This window comes from Quercus suber, unplaced genomic scaffold (genome assembly GCF_002906115.3).
Source record: "Quercus suber isolate HL8 unplaced genomic scaffold, Cork oak 2.0 scaffold_36, whole genome shotgun sequence".
Lineage (NCBI taxonomy): Eukaryota > Viridiplantae > Streptophyta > Magnoliopsida > Fagales > Fagaceae > Quercus > Quercus suber.
Window position 1 is genome coordinate 1,831,516 of NW_027069501.1, and position 13,609 is coordinate 1,845,124.

Genomic DNA, 13,609 nt, shown 5'->3' on the forward strand with positions numbered 1-13,609 from the left:
TATAGGCTTTTGTATGGTCATAAACCAACAGATATAAAAGGGTCAGCCTGTGTTGAACCACAGTCAACTTGGGTCCGCCAAGCATTGGGATTTTAGTGCAACCCACGTGGGATTCGATATTCAAAATCCATGAAGAACAGTATATGTGATGGGACAACCATCACAACTCAAACGGCCCTACACCCCATCAATATACATACACGCATACAGCTTTTTTGGATCGAAACCAGTTATTCAATTAATGGACCACCAACAATGATGAAGGAAATATCTTCATTTGGTTCGTCTCTAGCGAGATCGCTCCAGCAATTCTTTGACACTACTAATGCATTGCCGCAAGGCTAACATGATATGTATCGTTTTCCAGGTTCAGTCACAATCACTAAATTAATTCAACAACAATAAGCTTAATCCATGCATTTGGGTTTAGCTTTTTGCTGATTTCCTTAAGTATAATTGTACTTAGAAAAGTGAAGCTTTATAAAACTGACAAATAAGTTCAAAGGAAAAAGCTAAACCAATAGCACATTAATTAGCAAGCGGGGCTTTAAAACATCCTCTACAATATTCAGTATCCACTGAATATTGATTTTTTTTTTTTTTTGGGAGAAACCACTGAGTATTGAAATTTGATTAGCTGCTTAAATGGATACATTTTTATATGAAAGATATTTCTTTTAGTGAACAAACTTTGTAGGCCAGATCATTATTATTTTCTGAAAAGCTTAATCTGTCTCTTTGCAAAGGAGGTCCATATAATTCCATTCCAAGAACAATTTTTAAAATGATAAGATCAGAGTTTAATCAACTAGACAAGAATTTCATGAGTTTCTCAACATAAATTAAGTAAATAGCAGACCTGGCTGTTCCTATAATCCCATGTGATTCATACTAAAACTTGAAAATAGCAGCACCACTTGATGGCTTCGAAGCAAAAACATAGAGGCCAAGATCATTCTTGTTAATAGTCCCTTTGTCAATCCTCGACTGATAGAAGCGTTCCTGATAAACGTAACAAATCACATTGTCAACAATTGTTTCGTCCAACTGTATAGGGAGAAATTTCCATTTAGGACATATAATACTTACCTTCAAATTGAGGATAAACTGTGGAACAATGCTCTCTTTCACCAAAGCGACCGCACAACCACCCCATCCAGCTCCTGTAAGCCTTGCCCCAAGTGCACCATGTTCCCGACATGTTTGTACAAGTTCTTCCAACTCCGGACAGCTAGTTACAACAAAAATAAAAAGAAAGTAAATACAGTAAGATGCTGTGAAATAAGAGAGCATATTTCGTTAAAGGAATGATTAATGCAGATTGCAGAGTACACAACTGGGGAAAAAATCATCATCATAATAGTAGTAGATTAAATACAACATTTTTTAATGTAATAAAGATGCATGCTTTCAATCAAGTCCTGCAAAAGCAACAAAGACACATCTCTCTCTCTCTAAGTAGAGAATGCCAACTGCCAAGAAGATGATTGTGAAGGGCCTTCGTGAAATGCCCAAATTTTTTAAACAAAAAAAAAAAAAAAAAAAAAAAAAAGAAGAAGAAGAAGGAAAATTTGTCAACACAAAAAACATGTAATTGAGTACATATAAGCTGCAAATTTATATGAGAAATTATTCAAATTTTTTTACGAGGTTTTTTCACTAATGATGAGAAATAATTGGAAGTGTGTGCTTTCACATTCTAGAAGCTGGACTTAAACATTTATACCTGCACTCATATAAAACACTACAGCTGTGATGGCTCTCATTCATAAGGTCACCAAGCTTCTTTAGCTTGTCCTCCTCACTGCAAGAATTAGTGGAAAATTAGAATTGAATAAACTTGAACTTCGTATTTTTTAAAAAAAATTTAAAGTTGAACTTGGATGATAGCATGAACAGGTTTTACATCATGTAATTTATTTAACATTGAAATTTAAAAGGACACAACAGAAAATAATAATGAAAAATAAAATCAGCCATAATTAAGTTGGGTATAATCCACACACAGAGTTCTATTACCATCAGACCTTCAGCCAATGACTAAATTATAATTCCCAAGTCCTAACCTAGTTCATAAGGGGTCCAAATGCATATAAGAATATCCCAATTACAGAAATTACACGAACATATAATGCATAAACTATGGTGATTAAGTTTTATTCTGGACGCTAAGTTACCACCTCCCTCCTTTTTGGGGCTTGGACCAGCCTCATAAAAGGATTAAGGCCATAAGTGAAGACAAAGGCAGAGTTGCATACAAAGGCCAAACAAGTAGCAGCATGCACATGCATGAAACCATAGATTAGCAACAGAATGCCCCACATTTCCAACTTCTAGTTTCTAATTAATAAAACAAAAAATTTTCAATTGGACATGTCCAAGCTTGCTACAAGTTTTATGATCCTGAAGCATGAAAGGTTTAAAATTGGAACCTCCACCCCCCCCCCCCCAAAAAAAAAAACAAAAACCCCCTTTTTCTCTTTTTTTTTTTTTTTTTTTTTTTTTTTGATCTTGCAAGGAATTTGATTCTTATATCTCTAATAGTTTAACAGATTTACTTTCACCAAATCTCATAGTCTCTATCTGATAAACAATCAGCAGTATTCATCTCAACCAAAATAAATGCATGCACATGTATAAGCATGCTAATAAAACTACTATCAATCAATTCATGTGACTCACCTTAAATCTGATGCTACAGTGTCCTTAAATGCATGTACCCGCTTGGCCTCAGAATAAACATGAGCGGCTCGCTGTTATATTTCAGAAAAATTGCAAAGTGAGCCAAATCTCGAAATGAAAATGCACTGATATTTTTAAATTTGGGTTTTAAATTACCAAGATAATATTTATGATATGACTACTATTTTGAAAAATTATTTAGAAACACAGATTAATACTTAGCTGCTGGTACAGGACCTCAGGTACTTATAAATATTTTTTTTTTGGGTCTTCCCCTGAACAGGCCCTCCACAACCCCCCCCCCCCCCCCCCTTTTTGCTTTTAAGGAAACTACAAGATTCAAGATCATGATTGTTTGCATATCCTTTAACAATAGAAATCATGAACTTGTGATGTAGATTAGCAAGCTTAGGACTGAATGAATTTGTAAAGCGAGCAGCAAGTGAATACCTACAACACTTCATTAAATTTAAGCAGGTTCAACAACCATCATTTTAACCAAATTGTAGTGATGCCATCATGCCACCTNTGTATGAACCACAGTCAACTTGGGTCCGCCAAGCATTGGGATTTTAGTGCAACCCACGTGGGATTCGATATTCAAAATCCATGAAGAACAGTATATGTGATGGGACAACCATCACAACTCAAACGGCCCTACACCCCATCAATATACATACACGCATACAGCTTTTTTGGATCGAAACCAGTTATTCAATTAATGGACCACCAACAATGATGAAGGAAATATCTTCATTTGGTTCGTCTCTAGCGAGATCGCTCCAGCAATTCTTTGACACTACTAATGCATTGCCGCAAGGCTAACATGATATGTATCGTTTTCCAGTGTTCAGTCACAATCACTAAATTAATTCAACAACAATAAGCTTAATCCATGCATTTGGGTTTAGCTTTTTGCTGATTTCCTTAAGTATAATTGTACTTAGAAAAGTGAAGCTTTATAAAACTGACAAATAAGTTCAAAGGAAAAAGCTAAACCAATAGCACATTAATTAGCAAGCGGGGCTTTAAAACATCCTCTACAATATTCAGTATCCACTGAATATTGATTTTTTTTTTTTTTTGGGAGAAACCACTGAGTATTGAAATTTGATTAGCTGCTTAAATGGATACATTTTTATATGAAAGATATTTCTTTTAGTGAACAAACTTTGTAGGCCAGATCATTATTATTTTCTGAAAAGCTTAATCTGTCTCTTTGCAAAGGAGGTCCATATAATTCCATTCCAAGAACAATTTTTAAAATGATAAGATCAGAGTTTAATCAACTAGACAAGAATTTCATGAGTTTCTCAACATAAATTAAGTAAATAGCAGACCTGGCTGTTCCTATAATCCCATGTGATTCATACTAAAACTTGAAAATAGCAGCACCACTTGATGGCTTCGAAGCAAAAACATAGAGGCCAAGATCATTCTTGTTAATAGTCCCTTTGTCAATCCTCGACTGATAGAAGCGTTCCTGATAAACGTAACAAATCACATTGTCAACAATTGTTTCGTCCAACTGTATAGGGAGAAATTTCCATTTAGGACATATAATACTTACCTTCAAATTGAGGATAAACTGTGGAACAATGCTCTCTTTCACCAAAGCGACCGCACAACCACCCCATCCAGCTCCTGTAAGCCTTGCCCCAAGTGCACCATGTTCCCGACATGTTTGTACAAGTTCTTCCAACTCCGGACAGCTAGTTACAACAAAAATAAAAAGAAAGTAAATACAGTAAGATGCTGTGAAATAAGAGAGCATATTTCGTTAAAGGAATGATTAATGCAGATTGCAGAGTACACAACTGGGGAAAAAATCATCATCATAATAGTAGTAGATTAAATACAACATTTTTTAATGTAATAAAGATGCATGCTTTCAATCAAGTCCTGCAAAAGCAACAAAGACACATCTCTCTCTCTCTAAGTAGAGAATGCCAACTGCCAAGAAGATGATTGTGAAGGGCCTTCGTGAAATGCCCAAATTTTTTAAACAAAAAAAAAAAAAAAAAAAAAAAAAAGAAAAGAAGAAGAAGGAAAATTTGTCAACACAAAAAACATGTAATTGAGTACATATAAGCTGCAAATTTATATGAGAAATTATTCAAATTTTTTTACGAGGTTTTTTCACTAATGATGAGAAATAATTGGAAGTGTGTGCTTTCACATTCTAGAAGCTGGACTTAAACATTTATACCTGCACTCATATAAAACACTACAGCTGTGATGGCTCTCATTCATAAGGTCACCAAGCTTCTTTAGCTTGTCCTCCTCACTGCAAGAATTAGTGGAAAATTAGAATTGAATAAACTTGAACTTCGTATTTTTTAAAAAAAATTTAAAAGTTGAACTTGGATGATAGCATGAACAGGTTTTACATCATGTAATTTATTTAACATTGAAATTTAAAAGGACACAACAGAAAATAATAATGAAAAATAAAATCAGCCATAATTAAGTTGGGTATAATCCACACACAGAGTTCTATTACCATCAGACCTTCAGCCAATGACTAAATTATAATTCCCAAGTCCTAACCTAGTTCATAAGGGGTCCAAATGCATATAAGAATATCCCAATTACAGAAATTACACGAACATATAATGCATAAACTATGGTGATTAAGTTTTATTCTGGACGCTAAGTTACCACCTCCCTCCTTTTTGGGGCTTGGACCAGCCTCATAAAAGGATTAAGGCCATAAGTGAAGACAAAGGCAGAGTTGCATACAAAGGCCAAACAAGTAGCAGCATGCACATGCATGAAACCATAGATTAGCAACAGAATGCCCCACATTTCCAACTTCTAGTTTCTAATTAATAAAACAAAAAATTTTCAATTGGACATGTCCAAGCTTGCTACAAGTTTTATGATCCTGAAGCATGAAAGGTTTAAAATTGGAACCTCCACCCCCCCCCCCCAAAAAAAAAAACAAAAACCCCCTTTTTCTCTTTTTTTTTTTTTTTTTTTTTTTTTTTGATCTTGCAAGGAATTTGATTCTTATATCTCTAATAGTTTAACAGATTTACTTTCACCAAATCTCATAGTCTCTATCTGATAAACAATCAGCAGTATTCATCTCAACCAAAATAAATGCATGCACATGTATAAGCATGCTAATAAAACTACTATCAATCAATTCATGTGACTCACCTTAAATCTGATGCTACAGTGTCCTTAAATGCATGTACCCGCTTGGCCTCAGAATAAACATGAGCGGCTCGCTGTTATATTTCAGAAAAATTGCAAAGTGAGCCAAATCTCGAAATGAAAATGCACTGATATTTTTAAATTTGGGTTTTAAATTACCAAGATAATATTTATGATATGACTACTATTTTGAAAAATTATTTAGAAACACAGATTAATACTTAGCTGCTGGTACAGGACCTCAGGTACTTATAAATATTTTTTTTTTGGGTCTTCCCCTGAACAGGCCCTCCACACCCCCCCCCCCCCCCCCCTTTTTGCTTTTAAGGAAACTACAAGATTCAAGATCATGATTGTTTGCATATCCTTTAACAATAGAAATCATGAACTTGTGATGTAGATTAGCAAGCTTAGGACTGAATGAATTTGTAAAGCGAGCAGCAAGTGAATACCTACAACACTTCATTAAATTTAAGCAGGTTCAACAACCATCATTTTAAACCAATTGTAGTGATGCCATCATGCCACCTAAGGTAATTGACGTATTATCTTGATGTACAGGGCCAAGAGGGAGGCATGCTCTTAGTTATATATGGTGCATGACTCCTCATTTGGAGGAAATGGAATAGTTGCACTTTTGCAGGCATGGAGAGATCTATGGTTAATCTTAAGGCCCCTTGTGCTTTCTATTTGAATGTTGTACAATGATTTGGGGGTTTCTTGTATTTCTTTAGTTGATTTTATGGATCATTTAAGATGAACTCTTTAGGAAGCTCTTCATTTAGAGCATTCCTTTGTTTATTACAATTCTATAGTACTTATTAAAAAAAAAATACTAAAACATGGAAAATATGAACAGGCAAGATTCATAACTTTCAAATCATTAAAACTAATCTTTGCCATCTATAGACCAAAAATTAGAAAGTACCTGATGTAACTTAAAGTGCTTGGCAGCCCTCAACACATCCAAAGAAGTTGGAGAATCTCCAAAAATTGATGTTAGCTTTTCCTCTGTGATTATCTCAATCTCTTCAGCGGTATAAGGTTCCTCTTTCAGAAATTCCTAAAGAAAGACAGATGAGTTAATATGCATTCATCACATGCACACACACGTGACTAGAAGATCCAACATGGCTGTATTATGCTATAATATGTTTGTTATAAAATATTTTCGATGTTGGCAGAAGATAAGAAAAAGAAATACCTTGACAGCAAGTACAGGATCAGAAGAGCCTCGAGGACTGGCAAATGATATGCATAACCCTTCAACATTAGAAAGAGTTTTTACATTTGATATTGCCTCTTGTGGTTTCATTCCCAGCTTTATACCGAGCACAATCTGAAGATATTTCACAATGACACATTGTAAATATTTATTTATTTATTTTTAATATAATCACATCATGAATATAAAGATATTTATGAAACTAAAGAAAGTAGTGATCCCTCACAATGTTCAAGTAAGAAATGAAAAACATGAATCTCATCACAGAGAGAGAGAGAGAGAGAGAGAGAGAGAGAGAGAGAGAGTTCAGTTTCTCAGCTAATAGCATGGGCTTTTTTATTATAATCCAACTCAAAATTTAGCTCTGTCTCTAAGAAAAAATATTTGAACCACAACCCTCAAAAGCTTCGTCTAGCTACCCATCCTTTTCTAACATGGTGAAAGTAATTGGCAAGTGTCTTGAAAATTGTGATATGAAACCTAAAGAAGGCATAACTCAAGTCAAATATAAAAGACTGCCTGGCAGATTTATAGGAACATTTTATGATCAAATCTTCAAGATTTTTTTTTTTTTGGTTAAAAAGTATTCAAATCATTAAAAAAAGATGAAACTTACAGCAGCCAGCCGGCATTCAACAACCCTGTTATTGTAATTTGTAGCAGCAGTGACTGCTTTCTGAGATTCTGCCAGGGAATGGGCTATTATAAATGTCCCACCAGCAGGAAGTTGAACATCAGTAGCACGAATAGGGTTGAAATCAATCAGCTCTGCAAACCCAGATTTGGCCATAACAGAAATTGCCTGTCATGTGAAAAAAACTAGTACATTAGGGAGATGAAATCAAATACAACAAGAATAAGTCACACTTTCAGAGGAACATAATTAAGTAATAATTATGTATATGTTACAGGAATTCAGGAAAAGTAGAATGGAATTAATCATTAAAAAGCAAAAATGTATGACCTGATCCATTCCACCGGATTGTGTTCCAATGTGTCGTTCACATTCGCATGTAAGTTGGGCAATTTCTTTCTGTTCAACAAGACACATTTGTTAGCATTTGAAACAGTTAAATAAAGGGATATATAGAACTTAAATAATTGCCAACGGTACCAGATGGCAGGCTTGCCATATTTATCAAGTATAAATCATAGGATTTGCAAGCATGAGTAATATAGGATTGAAATTGACTTAATATGCTTTACTTAATATAAAAAGTTTGACAATCTGTAAGCATATCAAGGTTAGAATTGTTCAACACTTGTTAATGGGCTGCCCCAGAAGAGAACAAAAAATTAATAAAAGAGAAACATTCATAGTTTCATGTGCTTGGGAAAATGAATTGACAATGTTGCATGCCAAATTCAGTAATGATGAATTTTTTGAGAGGACCCTCTAACCATAATTATAGTTTTACCACAAAATAGATTACTTTATGTAGAACAAGCACTTTATCAAGCAACTGCAGGCACAGATGCACACAAGTTCTGGTTGGGTCTGTTTAATAAGTGATTTCTTTAACCTTAAATGCTCCCTTATATACAACAAAGAAATCCAACACTGTACAATCTGTAATGGTTAATATGTACCTTAGGAAAGTTTACGTCAAAAGCAGCCATTATTGCAATTGTGGAAGAGCAAACAAATGCTGCTGAGCTTGATAGTCCAGATCCTAAAATTCAAAAAAAAGAAAAAAAAGTGAGCCAGGTTTGACTCTAGCATGAAAGTAAAGAATTACATCATTGTCATGGTATGAATGATAGTGAACTAATCAACTTCAATTGAACACCATAGCTAATGCCATTCCATATGAATAATGAGAAATACACCTGTGGGAACTGTTCCATCAACAAGAATATCAAGTCCAACTGGTTCACCAACATTCACTCCTTTTGATTTAGCATATTCATAATAACCTTTGTACCTGAAGAATACAGACTGTCACATTCTGCTAGGTAGGAAATTAAATAGTTGCTAACATCTTATCATTAACATTTGCAATTCTAAGAACCTTTCCACCTTATAAGGAGCAACAAATTCATAATATGAGTGTATTTGAAATGAGATAATGGCTGTATTCGCCTTATAAGGAAGTTAAATAGTTGCTAACATCTTATCATTAACATTCAGGCGAAAAGGTTCTACTCATTCATCTTAACATTCTCATTTCAAATACACTCATATTATGAATTTGTTGCTCCTTAAGAGACCAACATTCGGTACCATAGGCTTCAGAAAAAATTAAACCTAGAAGTATACTGTTAATTTAAAAGCAATAATAGAGAGCTAAAAAAATAATAATAAGAAGCACGGGTTTTCATTTCTCACCCACAAATAAAATAATGGCCCCATCTGTGATTCTTCAAGTCAATTTCCTGCACAATAAAACAATCTCAAAATCTTTTATTACCAAATTTAGTCTTAGCAGGAGTGGTCAAAAAATACAGCTGTAAGTGGCATGGCGGACAGCAAAGATTAGTCTCAAAAGTGAAAAGGCAATCCAATGTCAAAAAGGAACTCCACCAACATTTAATGCAATGATTTTATTCAACATGTCAGATCTGAACTTCTAATTCAACAACAACAACAGTTTTATCATCTATCTAAACCCAAAACTATCATTAACAGAAACAGTAACATAAAAAATTCCAATGTCAATTATCCAATCGAAAACGCCAAGTAAGGCAATTCTAGCTACAAACACAAATCATAGCTAAAAAAAAAAAATAATAATGCTCAACAATATTATACCTGATCAAAATCAGCGGGATACGTACACATAGGGTACTTATCACTAACATTTGCGATTCTAAGAACCTTTTCGCCTTCTCCCTCATCGTGCTTCCTAATAGCCACAATCGTGTCTTGCCGTATCGCCATTGGCAGCACCGAGTAACCTTCATAGTCGATGTGCTCTCCAATCAAGTTCACTCTCCCTGCACCACCACCACAAAAATCAATTCATCCACCATACAATTCCCAAATCTATCATCAACAACCTCTCAAATTCAATCAAAAGCAACACCAATCACAGCTTTTATCATCACAATTCTCCTTCCTATCAATACGTCTCGTATGTATATATGATACAGACATACATTATACATACGTACACATACATACATACATAAATATACGTACAACACTCTTAAAAGAATTGAAATTACTGCGATACACATACACATATATAAATACATACATACATACATACACGTATACGGAGAGAGAGAGAGAGAGAGAGATTAGACTCGTTTTCAACAGTATTATAATGAGATTTAAAAACAAAGTTGATTTTTTGTTATCGCAGAGTTTCGGAGCAACCAAACAGAGTCTTTCTTTCTCTCTAAATTCTGATTTTGGTATTTTTCTAAACACTTTCTCAGCAACCAAACACCGATAAACGCACACACCTGGAGAGCGAGCGAAAACGTGAGGAGCGTGACCGAAAACTTGGACAAACTTGGACTTGAAATTGTCGAAACGAAGCTGAGCTTCTTCCACTTGAGAACCGTCGCCGTACACTGGCTCAAGCGACGAGAACACTGGGATTGATAGCTCTTCGTGTTTCGCCATTTTTTTTTTTTTTTTTACTTGATTTGATTTTCTTGGAATTCAATTTTCTCAGCAACTCGTACACTGTTTTTTTTTTTTTTTTTTTGGTTTGGAATCTATGGACTATAAATATTCGGATAAGTTAGAAAAGAGAGCTTTGCGGTGATCTAGTTAACCAGACTTGAAATACAAAAAAGAGTCCAAGTATGGTAAAGTTTTTAAATTTGTTTATTCCTTTTTTTTAGAGGTCAGTCTTGATTACCGGCTTGTCACCGGATAGATATGAACTGTTTTTTTTTTTTTTTTTTTTTTCGTTCAATAAATACGAAGTATGAAACTATGAACTGTTTGTTTGGCACAATCGTCCGGTTTGGTTTGAGGTTTTTTGACACAAACAACAGGCTACAGGTTGTAATTGACATTTTCTGTCCCTGTTTTTGCTTGGTTTGGTTACATTAGCATTAGAAAGTTGAGTTTGTTCAATAGTGGGAAAAATTATTCAAATGTTTTTTAAATCGTGTTACATTTTTTTTTAAAGAGATTTTAATCTACATTACAATAAGAAACTTTACCGATTAAACTAATTGAAATCTACAAAAAATTGTTAAAAATGTCGCAACAACTTTAATCAGTGAAACTTACAAAAGATGAGTCAATATTGTTATAGTATAAATATAAGTTTTACATGTAAAATTTTTAAGTGAAATTCGTTTTTTTGTTTTTTAATCTTTCTGTAGTAAAAGGAAAAAAGAATTTAAATATTGGACTTCAATCTTAAAAACATCAAAAAAATATATATCAATTGAATTATAAAATTCTGAGCGGAATTCACTTTTACATGGAAAAAAATGAGGTACTAGTACTACATTGTATGAAATGTTGAGTTAGAACGAGTGACTCACGATAATCTAAACACGATGATAAAAATAAAATAAAAAATAAAAATGATGGGGTAGCCTTTTCTTTTCTGTCTTATTGGGTTTGCAGTTGAAAAGCTTCAGCTCGCGACGAAAGTGACCAATATAATCAGTTTGAGCTAAAGTAAGTTCGTTACATCATTTTCTCTAACCCCCATGGCCCTGGTGCAATAATCATACGACAATTATTCCTCGTATCATTTTTTTTTTTATGAGACTTCCTCGTATCATTTATGCGTAGTTTTTTTTTTTTTTTTTGGGTAAAGAGGATAATGCATTAACAACTAAAAGACCTCTGAAACAGAGGCAATAAACCGATCATATATTGTTCCAACAGAATCTAAATTAAGCAAAAATACAACATCAAATAAGGGATCCATAGAAATAGTAAAATCATGATTCATAATAGCTCCCCTTCACACTAGTGCATCGGCACACTTATTTGCCTCCCTATAGCAATGTTGGATTCGCACCAAAGGGATTTGTTTAAGCCCTTCTATGTAGTCAGCAACCAGAACATTAATGCCATTTGCTTTCTCCAAGTCTTTCTTCGAAAGATCAACTACCAACTTTGCATCAAGCTCAAAAACCACCGCTGGGATTTTAAGGGAGATACATAAGCGAATTACATCTCTTAATGCCCATAGTTCAGCTACAACACTAGTGGCACTACCTATAGCTCTTGCGTAACCTTTCACCCATTCGCCTAACTAATGGCACTACCTATAGCTCTTGCGTAACCTTTCTCCCATTCGCCATCTTCATTTTGAATCAATCCACCTCCTCCAGCTAAGCCGGGGTTACCCATGGACGAACCATCAGAATTTAACTTAAACCAATTGAAGGGTGAAGGCAGCCACCTTACCTGAATCTTTGTCTTTGTTTGGTTGTACTTCTCGGTGATGCCCAGGTAGGCCATCTAGACCAATTTATGCGTAGTTATAACTTATAACAAATAGTACATTAGTACTTGCACAGTTGTACATAAAAGTCTCAATGTCACTGACTTTAGGGCCACTTTTGAAAACAATGCCAGACTCAACTATAACAATATTAACAAAGACGCAATGATTAACCGGGACACAAACACAATAATGGTATCTAATCTACCACCATCAAATTCCTTCTTATCCTACAAAGATCGCACAAAATAAAGAAGCCGATTATGCCAGCTAATATGCTATTATATAGATTTATTATATTGATGGTCATAAATAACATATTATCCTATTTAAACAGATTAAATAAATAAAAGTTTTTTTTTTTTTTTGAGAAACAAATACACACAAGGGAGAGAAAAATGAGTTCTAACACAAAGACACACTACAGCTCCACTCAAAAACCATGGTAACTTTTAAGGAAGTATGGAGCAAGTTATACTATACACAACACACCCTCTTAAACCCTCTTAAATAACGTGGGACAATTACCCTTTTTTTTTTTTAAACAAACACACATACACACAAAAGGAAGAAGGAAAGGGGTTTTAATATAAAGGCGCACCACAACTCCACTCATTAAGTTAGAATAAAAATTCTATCTCGTAAAAATATTAAAAAAAAAAAAAGAAAAAGAAAAAGATAGAAGCAGATGCCCACATCTTACGGCCAGCGATTGAGTCAAGTGATTATTTTATCTTGAAACAAGTAGTTAAATTCTCATTAAGATGGAATAAACTATTTTAATTAAATTGTATTACCAAAATTATCAAGTAATTTATTAATTTTATGCGTAGTTTATTCTATGTGAAACTCTATATCTTAATGTGAGGGGGGAAAAGCTCAGTCTAACGTAGTGGGCCTAAAGCCCCATGTGAGGATTACTGTGCGTCCGAAGAGAAGGAGGGATAGGGGCAAGGCCCATCTGGAAGAGGAATCCCTAAAAAAGAAAAATGATTTCAATCCGAAGAGATCGCCTTCTGTCCGAAGAGATTTTATTCCTATGGCGCGAATAGTACGGATCAATTGAACGTATAAAAGGTCAGAATGAACTTCCGAGCACTCTTCCTGGTCAAGATAAACTCTAAGTATACTTGGAGACGATAAGGATGAAGAAATATCTAAAGGAAAA

At 34.3% G+C, this 13,609-nt stretch overlaps 2 protein-coding genes across 2 annotated transcripts; both read right to left on the minus strand.

The window, feature by feature from the left end:
* Window positions 1–731: 731 nt before the first annotated feature.
* LOC136066465 (galactokinase-like) lies at window positions 732–2,781 on the minus strand. The gene is made up of 4 exons (XM_065770821.1): window positions 2,683–2,781; window positions 1,727–1,804; window positions 1,090–1,231; window positions 732–1,002 (listed from the first exon to the last, which is right to left on the minus strand). The coding sequence occupies exons 2-4, from the start codon at window positions 1,768–1,770 to the stop codon at window positions 892–894; spliced, it is 297 nt and encodes a 98-aa protein (XP_065626893.1). The 5' UTR covers window positions 1,771–1,804; window positions 2,683–2,781; the 3' UTR covers window positions 732–891.
* Window positions 2,782–3,894: 1,113 nt separating this feature from the next.
* On the minus strand, window positions 3,895–10,839 carry LOC111983133 (galactokinase). Its single transcript, XM_065770822.1, has 13 exons — window positions 10,481–10,839; window positions 9,822–10,006; window positions 9,399–9,445; window positions 8,900–8,994; window positions 8,660–8,742; window positions 8,034–8,102; window positions 7,686–7,871; window positions 7,049–7,183; window positions 6,773–6,907; window positions 5,848–5,918; window positions 4,892–4,969; window positions 4,253–4,394; window positions 3,895–4,165 (listed from the first exon to the last, which is right to left on the minus strand). Exons 1-13 carry the CDS (start codon window positions 10,641–10,643, stop codon window positions 4,055–4,057), a joined length of 1,500 nt encoding a protein of 499 aa, XP_065626894.1. The 5' UTR covers window positions 10,644–10,839; the 3' UTR covers window positions 3,895–4,054.
* Window positions 10,840–13,609: the final 2,770 nt, after the last annotated feature.

Coding starts and splice junctions, on each gene's coding strand:
- LOC136066465 (XM_065770821.1), bottom strand. CDS start 1,770: ATGAATGAGAGCCATCACAGCTGTAGTGTTTTATATGAGTGCAG. Junction 1,232..1,726: donor AGTGTTTTATATGAGTGCAG/GTATAAATGTTT, acceptor TGTTGTAACTAG/CTGTCCGGAGTTGGAAGAAC. Junction 1,003..1,089: donor AGTTTATCCTCAATTTGAAG/GTAAGTATTATA, acceptor TACGTTTATCAG/GAACGCTTCTATCAGTCGAG.
- LOC111983133 (XM_065770822.1), bottom strand. CDS start 10,643: ATGGCGAAACACGAAGAGCTATCAATCCCAGTGTTCTCGTCGCTTGAG. Junction 9,446..9,821: donor ATCCCGCTGATTTTGATCAG/GTATAATATTGT, acceptor TTTATTGTGCAG/GAAATTGACTTGAAGAATCA. Junction 7,872..8,033: donor AATCCGGTGGAATGGATCAG/GTCATACATTTT, acceptor TTCACATGACAG/GCAATTTCTGTTATGGCCAA.